The 17,205-nt window shown below is 34.1% G+C and overlaps 1 protein-coding gene across 1 annotated transcript; it reads left to right on the forward strand.

Annotated features, from left to right (window-relative positions):
* Positions 1-289: 289 nt before the first annotated feature.
* TERB1 (telomere repeat binding bouquet formation protein 1) lies at positions 290-16,511 on the forward strand (the record flags this gene model as incomplete). The annotated part of the gene is given in 21 exon segments (XM_082489620.1): positions 290-323; positions 1,281-1,391; positions 1,581-1,709; positions 2,181-2,312; positions 2,757-2,817; positions 2,911-3,026; positions 3,163-3,285; positions 3,823-3,975; positions 5,132-5,263; positions 6,688-6,813; positions 7,687-7,844; positions 8,632-8,993; positions 10,133-10,147; positions 10,149-10,183; positions 11,525-11,617; positions 12,191-12,361; positions 12,828-12,908; positions 14,425-14,538; positions 14,941-15,053; positions 15,585-15,791; positions 16,276-16,511. Coding segments are annotated over 21 exon segments (2,496 nt in total). The 3' UTR covers positions 16,306-16,511.
* Between the last annotated feature and the right edge of the window lie 694 nt (positions 16,512-17,205).

Genomic DNA, 17,205 nt, shown 5'->3' on the forward strand with positions numbered 1-17,205 from the left:
AACATGGAATCACCTGATTTCTGCAAAATGTTAACTTTCAAAACATAACACAGTAGTTACAAATGCACGGTTACTATAAAATACTATACTTCCAAAGAAAATCTTTGCCGTGCAAGAGAATATTAAACTATACATGTGTTAGATGATAGTGTAAGACCAGAAAATTGGAGTTTATTTAAAAAAAAATACTTAATTTATACTACGTATGATATGAACACTGCTAATCTAAACAGAAAAGAAAACAATTTTTCTTTGCCATTGTAGAACAAGAACAGGGATACAATGAAAAATGGAAACTCAAAAGGTGCAGAAAAAACAGTGTGGTAAGATAACTAATATAATTTGTCATTTATTACCTGCATCAATTTTACAAAGTTTTAGTAGACTGTGATAGGTCTCTCATGGGGTGGTGAGCTTTTGGGGAAATGTTCTTTTTCCTTGTTGGCAAATTTTTGGATTCTGTGTTGGATAACTGACAAATCTAATGACAAATTTTCAAATAGTAAATAAGACCACCACAAAGTCACCTTCTTTTGCTATTATTTACTCACATTTTTGTGTTTTAACTTTTTTAAGAAAACCCAAAGCTTGTAAGTGTTTAAAATACACAGTATCTGCTGTTACTGTTGCAAAGAATTATCAAATAAATATTTTTATTATATTCAAGAGACTACGAAACAGAATTTCAAAGTGGTTTACCTACCTAGGGTTGTATGTAGGTGCCCAGAAAATGTTTTGTGTTAACTTACTAACCTAACAACCTGATTCAAGATTCTAGCTGCTGTGGTAAGTGATTAAGTCTTCTGTAACTAAATATTATAAAGGAAGCCTTGCTTTGCTGGATTATTTCCCTATTCACTGTGTAGATTTTCAATTGTATTGTCACTCTGAATATTTTCGTGGTTCTGTATTATCCACTTAAATGTACTTAATGCACCTTGCAGTTATAAATGTAATATTTAGTAATTTACATCACATTTACTAACAGCTACTAGTAATTAAAGGCTCGAAATATTAAAAGGGGACTGTTAGTTTAGCAAAGGAAATCATGCTCAAATAACAAACTGTGGAGAGGAATATTTTTAAGTTAATTATATTTGGTATTTATAGATGGATAGAAGTGTGTTAGCTCCATTTTTGTACACTGCTGTGTGTTGTTTTGTTTTCTTTAAAATACATATGTATACTACATTTTTGGGCAGGTTTATTGTAACACTAAATCAATTGATATGAAGAAAAGATAATAATTTACATGAAGCGTTTTTTGTCTTTGCTCTTAGATATGAAAACAGATCTGAACTTACTGCTTGAATGCCTCAAATACCAGATGGACTGCCCTTTATCTCAGAAAGAGGCTTTGATCACTATTTATTCAATTTGTCAGCAAAACAGTAAGAAGCATTTTTCCTTAGAAACAACACAATTTTCTGATCACAATATACGTTAAGAATGTGGTTGTCACTGTAAAAAAAATTATTTAGAGGATATAAGGCTTGAGAAGTTACAGAATCTTGGAAGTTTTTCGTTTTACGGAGAAACAAAAGCAAAAGTTTAATTTTTGTTCTTTTTTTCTGTTATAGGTGAAGCAAGTGAATATTTTCGAGAAATTGGTGGTTTGATGTTTATAAATGATCTTGCAAAGTCAAGTGTTCATTGCATAGTAAAGGAAGCGGCTTTATTTACGTTAGGAGTTATAATAGAGAGTAATGGTAATAATAAGTAGTAGTATTTGTATTTCTGAGTGAGCTATGATCCATGTTATTACTTCTGCCTGTGCTTTGTCTTCATTATTTTTCTTCTCAAAAAATCAGATCACAAGATTATCAACTCCACTGAGGGGCAGTAAAGCTGCCAGTGTTTCACTGTCCATCCCTGGATTTGGAGAAATACCTTGTTGATTTGTGTGGACAGTATGTCTTTATGATACCAGACAGCTGTACTACCTCTCTTCCTCAGCAGCAAGTGCTGATCAACTCTCAGATTGTTCCAAAGTTTGCCTAGGTCCCAATTACGTTAGAACTGACCACAGGGGGAAGCCCTCAGTCACTTTATAGTCCTGTTTTATCTTCATTCACTACATACTGGACGCAACTGAGGCTCTAGTTACTACATTACAAAAATAATTCAGGATTATGAATGGCTTGCTTTAGGACTTACTGGTTTTTATTTTCTGGTTTCAGTTTATTGTCAACAGACTTTGTGTACTTCTGCATTGTTTGAGGACCTCATTTTATTTCTAATTAATAAGGATTCTGGTGTGAACTTGAAAAGAATGTCTGTTTATGTCATCTTAGTGCTGGTTTCAAATAATAGTAAGTTGGGGTTTCTTTCTGTGTTATAACACCACTTTATTCTATTTGCCAATCTGCAGTACAGAACTTTGGAACACTCAATAAGTAAAGTTTTGGTGAAGTTAGTTTATAAAGATGAATGGTTGCATGTAACTAAAACTGAATTGGCTAGTAGATCATTGCTCACTGCGATTTCCTTGAGTAGCAGAAAATGGTTTAGTTCTGAAAATGAAATTATAGTTTAAAAAAAAAATATATGTATAAAATGCAAACCAGTAGTTTCTGACAATGTAGAGAAAGAAATTGAACATTTTTGCCAAAGGGTTGGTGTGATTTTGTATTTATTTTGGGGGGGGAATATATGCTTAGGAAATGGAAATAGAATGTAAATATGTAAATTAAACGACATTAAGATTTTGTCTCAAGTTGCATGTGTCTTCGGAGTTTGTATGTGTTCCTTTTTAGAAAGTGGGCAAACCTATGTCAGAGATACAGGCTGCATTGGTCTTCTGCTACAGTTATTCAGGTAAACAGTCGCAATTCAAACAGAGAAATGATAGACTATTTAGGACTTATGTTAGCTTGACCGTTTGGGACTTGTTTGCATTGTTCTAAACAGAAAAACTCTTTCCACATCCAAGATGAATCTGTCAGATGAAAATACCAACCAGTGCTATCAGCTGTGGTCTTCAGTCTGCAGTACACTCTGTGCCTGTGTTAACAATCCTCAGAATGGTAAGTGTTGCTGCTAAAATTGTGAAAAAAAGTTCGAAGTGTTTCTAAAAAGTGGCAAGTTTGTTTTCATTTTTACCATTCAACTGAAATTTCATATTACATTTTGATTTGGGGTTATTTGTTTTTACTTTTCCAGAAGATAATCAAAACATTTGCTGTTCAGTTTTTCCATATGCCAAAGAGTGGCTCGAAAGTTGCACAGAGCCTGAGATAGTTCGTCCTATTTGTTCATTTGTTGGTCTCACAGTTGCAAATAACTGTAAGTGCAGCTCAAGCTTTAAATAGTTTTTCTTTTGTAAATTAGGTTAAATTTGATAGTTAAATGTTTTATTTATTTTTGTCAATCTGTACAAATTCATTTGCTGTTTTTTCAACTTTTACTCTGAAAACTCTGTTGCACCATCTTTACTTACACTGCATTGTGCTTAAATTCACAAATAGCCACAACCTGGCTACATTTAGTAATGTCAGTAAAAAATTTGGAAGCTGTGTTGATTAAAAGTATTTTACAAATATAAGCAATTATTCCATCTCTGAAGATAATGACTTAGGTAGAACTTGGGCATAATGTTTTCTGTTTGTATGCATGTATTAGGGTCATGTGTTTCCTGTAACTATTTTATAAGGCAATTACTACATTTCTTGAGATTAATATATATCCAACTTCTGTTGTGTGGGTGGAAATGTAATGTTTAATACATGCACAGAAAAATTGTGATGAGCCTAATCGATAAAATGCTAAAACAATTTGCATCTTGTATTATTTAAGATACATTTTTTTCTTTTTTTCACTAAGCATACGTGCAGAAATATTTTGTTTCTGCTGGAGGATTGGATACATTAGCTAAAGTTCTCAACAAGCTTATGCATGATTCCTGTACAAGTCACTCAAGCACAAAACTTGCAGTAGTAGTAACAAAGACCCTTGATGCCTGCATTGCTAATGACTGTGAGTGGAAAGACTGCTACCATTTTTTATATATGGTAATTTTAAAATGCAATTTTTAAAGTGTGGTTTTGGTGGAAAAGTGATATGAATGAGTGCTAAAAGGCAATTAAGATATACATCCAAGCTGATACTGCAGGTTTTTAAAAACGGTTCAAACATTTATATGGGAGTTACTCAGTTCATCTGAGGTAGGTTACTTTCCCATTGTTGCTAAAATAAACACAAAACCACAATGAAATTTAAATTATACTGAAAATTAAGAATAAGGTAGTAGAGCTAGTTTTGTGTAAGTAAAGCTGAGAACTGGGTGTGGCAGGTATCTTGGATCTGGGAGTTCAAGCTGTGCTTCTGTAGGCCCAGGCCTAAGCCAATAAGCTTTCTAAGCTTCAAGAGGCTTTAGTAACTCAGGTATGAAGCTGGACAAACGTGGTATGTCCACATAACACATCGTTACTCTCATTTACTGTCTGGATGGTGCTATCCTAATGAGATCTTTGTGTGTCCCATCAGGAGACTTTGAGAAACCTGTAAGCCTGATGAATCTGTGCTGTTGGCCATGATTATTGTATTTGACACTTCTGCCATGAGTGCTCACTAACGGAGGTTCAAAAAAGTTTAAAAGCATATACCCACACTAGTTTTGAGCCTAGTTTCAAATAGCAGTTGGTATCTGACAGGATTAGGATTCAGCATGTATGTACTAGCAGTGGTGTTCCCAGTTTCAGGAAGAGGTTGCCCTCTACCAGAAACGCTTAGCTGTTTTTGTGGCAAATAGTCTGTGTGTCAAACCTTAATTTACTTTTTCTTGCTCTGTTCTGGAGCTGATAAAGGATGTGAAGAAACTCAGCAGAGGTCTACAAAACTTGCACGTTGCAAGGCCCTTGTTTATCAGATTTTCTGCCCCATCTCTATACAGCCCAATCTGGGAGAAAGGGCAGTGGTGGATATGGGGAGTAGCATGGGCAGAATTACTGCACCAGGAGGGATGTGGTAATTTGAAGTGTTAAAATGAAAGAGAGAGAAGAGGAGGCCTCTGCAGGCCCAAGGCTTTTAGAGGTGTGTAGAGTTCCCTTGAAAAACAGCATTTTATACTTGGATGATGCCTATATACTTATTATCTAGTTTATTTTTCTTCAAATTATTTTTAATGTATTAGCTGCCATGGGTGTGGTGTTGACAAAGTATCACACTGTGTCAGAGCTGCTGAAGCTGTTGTCCAAAGACACTCTGGATACAGGAGAAAAAATTAGTATTATTCTAACAATTGGACACTGTACTGAAGCTTGTGGTAAGATTTTTTTCTTTTTTTTCTTTTTTTTTCTTTTTTTTTCTGTCAGTTTCTACTAAATTCTCATACACTACCTCAATGGCGTCATTTCATCAAGATTGAAACATTCTATTAAGTAATGTAATATTAATATTCAGGGGAAAAAATTGCTGTAATATTCCATCCTTACATTTTAAAACCTGTTAGCAGATAGTATCTTTAAGAGCTTAGAAAAAGTAGACTATTATGCAAGAATTCAGAGCTGGGCTTAGGTATCACAGAGTAAAATTCATCCAGACCTGGAAACTACTACAATACATACATACCAAATAAGTCTTTTTGAGCTCTATTTTAATGGCCCTTGATATATACAGCTTCTGTCTGCTGTCTACACAGCTATTAATTTTTTTAAAAGCTGTATAACAGTATTGGTTTTGAAGTAACATAAGCCGTTACCTACTAAAATATTTTTGCCAGGTTCCTCAGGGCTTTCCCAAGCAGATCTGGTGAAAATATAACACATACATTGGTATTCGATGGTAGTACAAGCAAAGAGAAAGGGAAGTTGTGAGATACTGATCACTGTTTATTTATACTACTGTTTTTTTCATGTCTGTTCAGAAATGCAAGAAAAAGGGATTATGTTCAAAAATCCTGATTATCCTCTAAATTTCAACAGCAAGTTCAACAATTAGCTCAGTAGGTCATAATTCTGATATTTTAAGATACTTTTTCATGAAGAATAGTGGAAACAAAACTTAATGGAAAATGTCTTTCAAATACAAATATGATTAAACCAACAGAGTAAAAGTTTCTCTTAAAACATCAACACTGACAAAATATTTGTATTTATCTTTCATTGATTCCTTTATTTTATCAAGTTTGGACAACAAAGAACTATTTTTAGAAAGTTGTCAGTTTTATGAATACATACTGCAAATGAGTTCACAATAAAAACATCTAGCTAATTACATAGTTAACAAAGAGGAACAGATTAGCTAGACCAGGATTAAACTGCTAATTTTATTAGAGTTTTGCTAATTATAAACTTTAAGCTTTTGATATTTCTGCATCTCAAGGCTTACATAAATGTAGCGTATATACTTTAAGAGTATATACCAGAGGAAAAGACATACAGAAGCCGTAATTCAAATATTTTAGGTGACAATTAAATGAGTTTGGATCTCCGTCATATAATCTGTCTTAGTCCTCCTTCAGTTTTCTCACAAGAACTTTGAGCTATGGTCAAATCACCCTGTGTGATCTAGAGTGCTTCTGCTGCAACCTGGGTAAGTAGGTCATTACAGCATGTTTGGATCCATAATTAAAATCTCTTTTTGGAGTTTCCCTGAAAGTTACTAGTATTAATTTCTAAAATTACTGTCAGATTAAGTGCGTATGAGGCTGAAACCAATCTAATTTTCCCTTACAATGTCCTATTTTAGAAGAAAACCAGTGTGAACTGCTCCAGAACAATGGTCTTCCGCTTATGATTCAGGTATTAACCGAGTCTCAAGATGAGGAACTAAACAAAGCAGCTACTTTTGTGCTGCAAAACTGCAAACAAATGAGTAAGCTTGCTATTATTGCTTTAAAAATTACAGAGATTATTTCCATCTTTAAGTTCTGTTAACTTTCTAAATGATTTAAACTGTAGCAGCTTTGTAATTCTGTGTACTCCAAGAGATGTTTATTTTCTGCAGAAAAGTTGCGTATTTGCCACCATCGACTGATGATGACATTTCAGCAGGAAAACGAAAAGTAAAAATTCCAATGATGTTGCAATAATGCATTTGTGAAACCTATATATGTAGTTCTTACAAGTTCTTAAAAGCTTTCCCATCTATAAATTATGTGCAAAATATTAACATTGTCATTTAATGTGCAATTGGGACTCTATTCCTCAGTATGTACCATTGTATATAGGTACTAAACCAGTAGATAATCAAGCCCCAAATCACTATGACTACAATTATTTTGCAGTATTAAAAAATCTTGATCTTTATCTTTTAAGTAAGGTGTATTGTGGAGTATCCTGTTTATACTGAAAATATAACTGAGTGTTTTGCTTAAGATTGAGGGGGTGTGGTGATTTTCAGTGTCCACTAATATTAAGTTGTATTTTTGAAAAAACAGAGACCCATACTGGCAAAGGACCTATCGAGTTAGGATTAAGTCCATGATAAAGTCAGTTTTTAGAGCACAGCATCATTGTGTAAAGAGCTTATAGTAACTATAATTGCAAGCTCACCTCTTGTAACTGCAGTGTATTAACATTTATGTGTAAATTTAAATTAAGTTATAGAAAAATTATTATTCTGAGTTATATTTTGCATTAAATTATTGGGGCTGTCCCTCAGCAATTTGAAATATAATAAATACTTATCAAGGTATTAAAAGTAATTAAAATTTGGAATATTAATACTGTTTTATATTTTATAAAGCTGAACAATTGTCCCTGAAAATAAATGGTAATTCATTAAACGTGAACAGTGCAGAAGAGTTGGATGTGCAAGTCAGAAAAAGAAGTCTACAAGACTACTGGAAGAAAGCAAAAGAAATTTTACACAGAATAAAGTTGATTGAAAAAGAACATGATGAGGTTGGCCTATTTACCAAAGTAGGACAAAATAAGCAAATCTTTCCAGAGTTTAGGAAGAAATAGAAAGTAAACCCTTAAGATAATTTCAGTGTGAGCTTGAAAAGTAGGGAAAACATTGGAGTGTGTGAAACTACAACCTGCACCTTTTACGGATTATCATACAATGTCAGAAGTACGTGGGGCAATTGGAGAATGCAGGCATCTGTATTTTTATGAAGCATTTTAGTTTATTATAAGAACAGTTTTTTCTACAATATTGAGATCACTTAGGTTGGAGAAACAAGCATTGGAGTTATTTTTAATTGCTGGTCATTCAAACCTGTAATGGATCTTAAGTTAATTAAATCTTTCAGTGCCTTGTAAAGGGTTGTCAAGCACTGGAACAGGCTGCCCAGGGAAGTGGTGGTGTCACCATCCTCAGAGGGATTGAAAAGACGGGTAGATACGGTGCTTAGGGACATGGTTTAGTGGCAGACTTGGCAGTGCAAGGTTAACGGTTGAACTCTGTGATCTTAAAGGTCTTTTCCAACCTAAATGGTTTTATGATTCTATCAGTAGCAAATCTGTTGCTTCAGCCTGGAACTATCACTTAGTAACTACCCCTTCAACACATTCAGCGGCCCTGCTGTCTTGTTGGCTCTCAACTCAGTCTGGGGTTTTTGAAGCTTCTCTGAAATTTGTGTTCCCTTCAGAGTTAGACTGGTCTGTCCTAGTTAATCTTGTTACTACATTCATTTAATATTTTTATAGCACTCATATAGTTGCTAACTACTATTTTTCAATACAGGGAAGAGTGCAAGGACGCATATGTGTCGACAGCTCTTCAGAAGACAATATTGAAGCATCAAAATACCATGAAGTGAATCTTGCTGATCGAAAAACTAACACAGAAAGAACACATGAAGAAGTACATTGTCCACAGTTGACCTCTAAGTCAGATGATCAGGTTCTTGCTCCACCTGTATATTATTCTCCACTGAAAAATGAAATCGGGAACACTATGGATCCAGTAAATGCTTGTACTAGACGAAGTGAACAGAGTAGTATTTCCTGTTCAGTTAATGAACTGCAAATAGATGGTGCACTTCAAAGTCACAGTATAAACGAAAAGACTGCTTGTGTAAAAAATCTGTCTATTCTTCAAGTAAGGTAAGTATCTTACACCTAAACAGAAATACTAAATTGCTTTTCTTCAGTAATCTCCAAATTGAATGTCAGCCTTTGAAATTATCTGTTACTAACGATGTCTTTTTCTCCTAGTGAAAAGACATAGCCTTTTGGTGGCCCACTAGAGAATATTCTGTGGAAGTGTTTTTGGCATCACAGATCAAAGATCATAGACATTGTAGTAATAAAAGCTTCTGATCTTTTTCTTGGAATGGTAGGCTTCTGATGGATTGCATAGAGAGCCTGCTAAAGGCCATGTTCTAATGCCTTCAACGTAGTGATGAAAAAGCATCCATAGGTTTTTTCCTCAAAATTCTCACTGATTCAGTAGACCAAGATTTGACCCATTGGTTTGGATGAAATCACAGACTTCTGTAATATGCACTTACTAGGAAAACAGCAGTTACAGAACTGCTCTGCAAAAAAATTGGAGTGCCTACAATTAATTATAGGCAACTTGCAAGAATAAACACAGATTCCATTATCTTCAGTTTATATCTGGAATATCCCTCAAGACAGGCTATGAGAGAGTACAAACAAAACTACATTTCTCCTTTTTTTTCTATTTTTTTTTTTGAGTTCTTCATTTTTATTGTGCTTTTTCATGTGGCTGGCTGGACCCTGCTCTTATGCAGTTTCCTTGCATGCATTAGATTGTAACTTTGCAACTACCATAGAAATTATCAAGAGCCTAGGATACATTGCCCATGGTACCTTCAGGTAAATTTTGCTTTGCTATTGATTAGTATAATTTCACACACTTCTTTTTGTTGTTCTGACCTCTGAAGCACAAACTAATAAGAAAGTATTGGGGGGGGGGGGGGGGGGGGAGGGGAGAATGTGTATTTGCATGTGTATTTGTGTGAAAACAGGAGTTATCCAAGCATAACCATGGATTAGGCTCCTTGCTCCTGCAGCATTCAGAGGTAGTCAATGACACTGAAAAACCCACAATCACTGTATCATAGGAGCATGTTGGTTGCATAAAAGATAATCGGTGTACAAAAAGAAGAAAACCAATTAATTTTTAGAGCAATTGGTGAAGCATCTGGTGAAGACTACAGTATTTTGAGGGCTTTCTGAAAGTTTTATGTGCACTAAGTAGTCTTTATGTGAACCAGAATTGCAAATGACTCAAAACCAACGTCCCTTGAAAGCACTGCATTCGGAATGCTGGAACACGTGCTGAACGTGTTAGCCCTGCAAGGAATGCTAATCACAGGACTCTGGTAAACAGATTTCTAACACGCAATGATTATATGCTGGATACTACAAGCCCAGTAACTTGGGGTAACTAGAATAATTTTTTTTGGAGTTTTATCTTTTATATGTTTAATGTGTTCTTTGTTTTGCCTTTAGAATGGGTGTATTAATTTACAGGTAAATGTATGTTGTGAAGTTTGATTTTTTTTTTTTTTTTTTAATTTGTTCATGTTTTGATCTTCCCAGTGAACACTTATTTAAACAACCAGCAGAGATTGTTAAAAATATTAAACAGACATGCACATCAGGTACAAATATCTAAACATATTCCTTCCTCAAATAATTTTGTACTTGGTGAGATTTGAATTAGTTTTGTGTACTTTTATCACTACTTTTTATCAGATGTTATGTATCATTAGATGACAGAGTACATGATGTTTAAAATCTTTTAACTGTTTGCATAGTTTTGCAATTTTATATTGTATACAATTTTACCAGGAGAATATTTATTCTGCTTTTCTTGTAATGTGTATTTTAGCTTTCTTTTTTTTTAATTGGCTTTAACTATTCAGATGAATGTATAACAGATAAATATTTTAAGTTTAGTCTAAATGCAATCAGACTAAAGCCATTAATAGAAAATGCATAAAGATGTGGATTTTGTTTTGTACTTGTAGGACTGGGGATAGAACCTACCTGTGAGAGTGACTTTGGCCTGAAACTATTCCTACATGTTGAACGTGTTTAAGATGCACGTTTTTCAGATTTGCGTTAATCTTTTTAGTCTGATATATTTATTTCAGATTTGGGATTTTTTCAATCTAATCTATCTTTATAATTTAGTTTCCTGTTAATTAATAAAATTCATAATTATTCATTGGATTAGTATTTCCTAGAATGGTAGCTTTACAGGTGACCAAGCTGATCTCTAGGTTATACCTATTTAAATGGAGAATGAGTATTAGTCCAGTACATCACATTTTTCAGCATCTGATTCCAAATAGAAATAAAGTTTATAGGGCTTAGTTAAGCATTGTAAGTTTACAGGGTTATTTTGCTGTGTTCAAGTTGAAGTAATATGCTTTGTGAGATGAAAAAGCACAGAATTAAATGTAATTCTGGATTTAAAAAATGTAAATGCGATCCATTTAACTTCAGGAATTTCGTTTGGATTTTCTGCTGTTATTTAAATTAAACTTTAATTATCTACATATAGAAAATGCAATTGAATATATGTATGCTGATGCATGGTTACCACTGCAAAGGATAGGTTGCATTTTCTGAGTGGGATTTTTTCCTTCCTAATTTAGATCAACATTCATTCTACTCAGAGAGAACCAGGGAAGAAAAAAGTACTTCAGCTACATCTGCATCCCATAAAATGGCAGATTTAAGGTGTATAGGTAAATATTATCTTGGGTCTTTCTTTCCTGAACCCATAAAAGAAGCCTTAAAGGGTCAGCAATGCAGTAAAAGAACTGACATTACAGAAATTTTAACACATTCAAACCTAAGCTAGATTTATCATTTATTCAGGTTAATACAGATAAGTGTTAAAACACAGAGAAAGTTTCAAAATATAGCAAAGAGGTCTTGTATGTTTTGGCTCCTGGATAAATGTGCAAAAAGAACTGTGGCCCCTTTCTTCCCATCCCACTAATATTTTTACTTCTGTAGAGGATCCATGCTTCATTTAGTACTTCCGGAGTTGAAGTGCAGCATAACTTGGTCCCATAGGTCATGTTGAAAACACTTTTTTTTTTTTTTTTTTTTTTTTTTAAAGAGTAAGTATAAGATGAGGTATTTTCAATAAGATACATAAAAGTGTAGCCTCTTTTGAGATGTGTATATGGAAAACTGGAGGACAAACTGTAGATGATAGTGAGCAAAATAAAACACTGGACTTTGTGATGGCTTCTATAGCATTTGTTTCCTGTTTCTACAATATCCTTTTTTTTCTATTTTTTTTTTTCCAGGCTGTACGGCAGGAGGACTCTCCTTAAATAGTAAGACCTTTACCAAGATGTTGCAAAGTTGTCCATATCAGTGTGAGCGTCACAAAGTCATTCTGGAAGCTGAAGAAAGATATAAAAAGGAACTTCGCAAATTGGCTGTTTGTAACAAAAGTAGTTATGCAACTTATGAGAGTAATTATGATTCTTTTTTTTTAGTAGCTGTGTAACTATTGTTTTAAATCTTATTTAAAATTCTGAACTTTTTTTTTGTCTGATTCTGATTGTCCTGCTCTTGTAAACTCACTCATTTAATTTGATTTACCCATGATTTGTACTAAGTGAGATCAGAACTAGCCCCTTTTCTTTTGAGGATCTTGTGTATTTCTTGGTAGTAGTGATATATCCTCATTGTACACTTTGATGAGACTCTGTCCTGTTTGCCAAAGTTAGTCAAGTACTAATAGAAGGGAATATATTAAGTTGAAAACAAAGTAATTTCATTCTGATATTACATACTTATGGATGTAAGAAGCTTATAATTCTTAATTAATTAAATGAATGCGCATCCTATATTTTTCTGGTTTAAAGGAGGCGTTTTGAAAGTTAAAAAGTTATTACTTACTGGCATTTGTACTGATGTCCATCTTATATTTTCCAGAAATACTGCTGACCCCAGTGAAGAAAAAAAGACTGTGTACAGAAATATCAACTTTTAGGAGCAAAAAGGATAGTTTTGAAAGTAAGGGCTTGGCCTGGAAATGAATGCAAAAAGCCCTTACTGTCTAACTAATTCTTTGGCAGGACTTTACCATAGGAGGTTGTGGATACGGAATTATGGGTTTTCTTTTTCTGTGGATTCTGTGAAAAATCTGTATATTAATAGGCCGGAAAACGCATATTCTATAATCATAAAAATGTGTTGTGCACATTAGTTCACAATGAAGTTATCTGGTGCTTGCTTTGTCGATACTGGTTTGAATCCTGTCAGGGTTACTTCCATGCCATCTGCTATTTTTCAGTTTTGTGGCAATTATTTTTAAAATGGAGAGGTATACTCAGGATCAGAACACAGGAGTGTTGTCTGTTCCTGGTATAGCCATGTTATCCTATTACACCTGTTTTCATTCCACTTGGAGCTCTGCTAAGGACTTGGGTCTCTGTGTGCTTAATAGCTAAAAGGGGAAACCTTAACGTATACTACAATACTAGGGCAAGTAACGGAAAACAACTTATCAGAAAATTAAGTACAGGAGATCTGTTTACCTGTCCTGTATTAGAAGGTGTTCAATAAGATGTTATTAACAAGGTAGAGATGGAAAAGTGAATATAAGTTCCACCGCATTCTGCAGCGCAGTTTAGGAATCCTGTGTTTACAGAACCGTCAGTTGCCCAGAAAAACTGATATTCTTTCTAATACACAACAACTCTCCATTTGTAAATAGCAGAGTGTGTATCTTTTACAGTATTTTATTCTGTAATGTAGCAAAAAATTAATGGTTACAATTTTTTTCCTTACTCTGTGGATAAATATTTTTTATGTAATTCACAAGGAATTTTCTTCAGAATGTGGTGTTTCTGGGTGCATCCTGCAGAGCTCCAACTACAGTCATACATTACTACATTCAGCAACTAGTAACCAATACTGTTTCTTATGACTGATGGCCAGAAATTTTAAAGTAGGCTGAAGCAGCGCTTAAATTCTAAAACATCAATATTACTTTTAAAAATATTCTCTTTTAAAAAGTCAGCCCACCCATCAGGAATTTATTTTTAGTCTCCTATTTCCAAAAGCCTTGTTTACTTTGTTATTTTATTTAATATCTGGTAAAAGTTAGTAGATTTATTTTAATTTTTAAATTATTTTTTTAAATCCCCCCTCCCCCCCCGATTCAGAAATTAATTAATTTGGCTATGACAGCCATGGAAGTCTTCTAAAAATTAAAAAAAAAAAAAAAAAACCAACAAAAACAAACAAACAACAACAAAAAAAACCAACCAACTTTATTCCATCTCAAAACCCCATTACATTAACATATTACCTTTAGCAAGTAAACACTTTCTGAAGTAAACAGATTTTTCCATTCTTTCTTCCAAGACCAGATAGTAGTACGACTCAAAAGATGGTTCTCTGTTAAATTTTAATTCCTAAAACATTACCTGTGTTTTGTGGTTTTGGGTTTGTGATTTTTTTTTTTTTTTTTTTTTTTTTTAAGAAAGATGCATAATGCTTTATTGGTTTGTTTTTTTTTTTTAAGGTATTCTTTTGACTCCAATTAGAAAAAATAAATCTGATACTTCAAATAGAGATCAACGTAGTAAAAATACTAGGTTCACCAACGAGTATAACTTGATACCTACGTATGAAAAGTGTGAGTATTACCGGAAAGTTAATTCTGTAACAGGCATAAATTAAAGATCAAGTTTTCATTTTGGTCGGAGCACTGATAAAAGCACCTGTACTTGTTATTGGAGTCAAATGGCTGAGAGTTTAAATAGATACATTCTTGTGCCTTCAACCATAGTATTATTCATGTTTAATTCCTATTTGCTAGTTGCTTCCAATGCATAAATAATCCTCATGTGTTACTGTCTATGATAAGAAAAAGATCTAATAAAAATGAGATGTTACTAATAACATATTCATATAGTACTAGAAATATATAAAATATTCAAGTTCATTAGAAGAAATGCTCCTTTACAGCACTATATTCAGTTTCACAGTAGATTCCAGTTAAAGTAACTAAGAGATGGCCTTGTTCACAATTTCACAGCTTTCCAAAAAACCCAAGATGTTAACTCGAAGAGACAAAGAGTCAAAGAAACGTGCAAGCAGCAATGTCAGCGCTTAAAAGAAAATTGCATATATTCACTTGACAAAGATGAGGTTAGTTATGCAAAGCCTAATCATACACTCACCTATTTATAACCATCCAAATAAAATCCCTAGGAATTGCATAATTCATTTTTAAGTCACCTTTAACAGGAACCCAGTAGCAAAGTGAACCTTATTAAAAAGATACTCCTCTTTGTTGATGCTACTGCAGTCAAACTGATCTATCCCTGAAATGAGTTAAGGCTTTTCCAGCTGAATAATGGGCATTGAGGTATGCTTTTTCCTGCATTAACAAAAATTTGCATAGTGTAGAAATAACAGAAACCTGAAGGAATAAACATACTAAAGGTATTGACTATGTCAGCATGACAGAAATGAAGGTAAAGGCCATGGCAACGTACTGTATTTCACTAAGTGGCAGACAGTGGAAAAAATGTTGAAGAACCATTGTTATCTTGACAAGCTGATCGTTTCTGCAAAATGACTTACTATTGTATTGTCAGAAATAATGTGTTACTTCCAAATGTGAGAAAATATGTAAATTTACATATTTTTTAATTACACCGAAATAAATATTTTCAGAACAAGGAAGTATGTTCCCTGGACATGAACACAAGAACTTTAACCAAGAGAAGAAGAACCCGAAAAAATTTCACAACTGAAGAAATTAACTGTCTTTTGAGTGGAGTAAAAAAAATGGGTAATCACTGGAATTTAATTTTGTGGTCTTATCCATTTCAGAAAGGACGGACAAGTGTTGATCTTTCCAAGAAATACTACAGGTTGCAAGTAATCATAGTTTAATTTTCTACTAATCATATATGCTGTTGGCTCAGTTTTCAGATTTTGACTCTGAATGGACTTGCTAAAAAAGGACAGGCTATCAGAATTTGCAGCCCGTGGGACTGTGCTGTGTGCCAGTGCCACGCCGCGCACATGGAGCGTTAGAACGGGCTCTGAGGTGATTCAGTCGGGGCTCGTGCCTGGAGAGAGCGGAACTGGCAAAATATTCAAGAGCCCTTGAACCCTCCAGTGCCAGCGGGCAGCATCTGGAGAGGATAAGAATTTCCGTTCAGGACTCTAAATGAATTGCAGTGTTTATTAGGAAGTTGGTATTTTCTCTGTTCAATCTCTTCTGATGTTGGTTTGTGAAAATCTCTTGCCGGGAATGTTCAGTGGGAAGCGTTTTTCTGCTGAGACCTTTTCTAAAGTTGTGTAGTGATTTGTGTCAACATTTGTCTTGATATTTTCTCTTTTTATCTCCATTTTATAGAGGCAAGAAAAAAACAAAGATCATCAATAACATCTTTCAAGAGTATTTTGGATTTTGTTGCAAAACGTTGAAGAACAGTGTTGTTAACAGTGAGGTATTGTCACAACAATACGAGCCCTGAGAGAATTTAGATTGGCTTGGACTGGTGTTTTTCCCTGATAACATTCACTGACAGAGTTGTTGAGCTTTGTAAATGTAAATTACACGTAATTTGATAAATTGGGTTTTGTTTGTTTTTTTTTTTTTTACGTGATGCTAACATAGCTAACAAAATCTTTAGCAGTAACGTTTGTTTTTTTTAATTTAACCTTCTTGAACATGTGATTTATGTAACATTCAATTTGGCTTTCTGTTTGAGTTTTTTTATAGTTTGCTTTATACCATTTGTCAGAAAAGACTCTTGCTAAAATGAATACTTTATGCCAGAAACTGCTAAGTATGAATGTTGTGTCTGAATTTGTTTCCTCTTAATCAGTGAAATGTTTAAAGCAGGTAAAATATTTTGTCGTGTGTTTGATGCGCTGTATGTGCAGAAAAATACATCTGTGACAGAAAACACCAAATGTGCAGTTAAACACTGTGCACGTAATAGGCGACTCTTACCCTGGTACAGTAAATAAATTGGAATGGAAAGTGGGTGGAAGTGTCAGCAGTTGTGTGTTGGAGATTTAGCATGTGGTCCAGCTGCAGCGTTTCTTTACTGAGATTAGCGACTGGGTGACATTCCTGGACCTACATAGCGTAGGGTTGAACTCAGTAGAACACAGGTACTGATCGACTTTGGCTTCTCTTTTCAGTTGGGCATTTTGGGGGTACTATTCAAGAAGTGAGCAGAGAGAGTTTCTGCTAATTACAGTTTTTCTAGAAAGCTTTAGTGAAAGCCTTAGTAACTTGATTTTTCAGTGATAGCCTTAGTATTTCATTTGTATT

The sequence above is a fragment of the Vanellus vanellus genome, assembly GCF_965231255.1.
Source record: "Vanellus vanellus genome assembly, chromosome: 12".
Classification (NCBI taxonomy): domain Eukaryota; kingdom Metazoa; phylum Chordata; class Aves; order Charadriiformes; family Charadriidae; genus Vanellus; species Vanellus vanellus.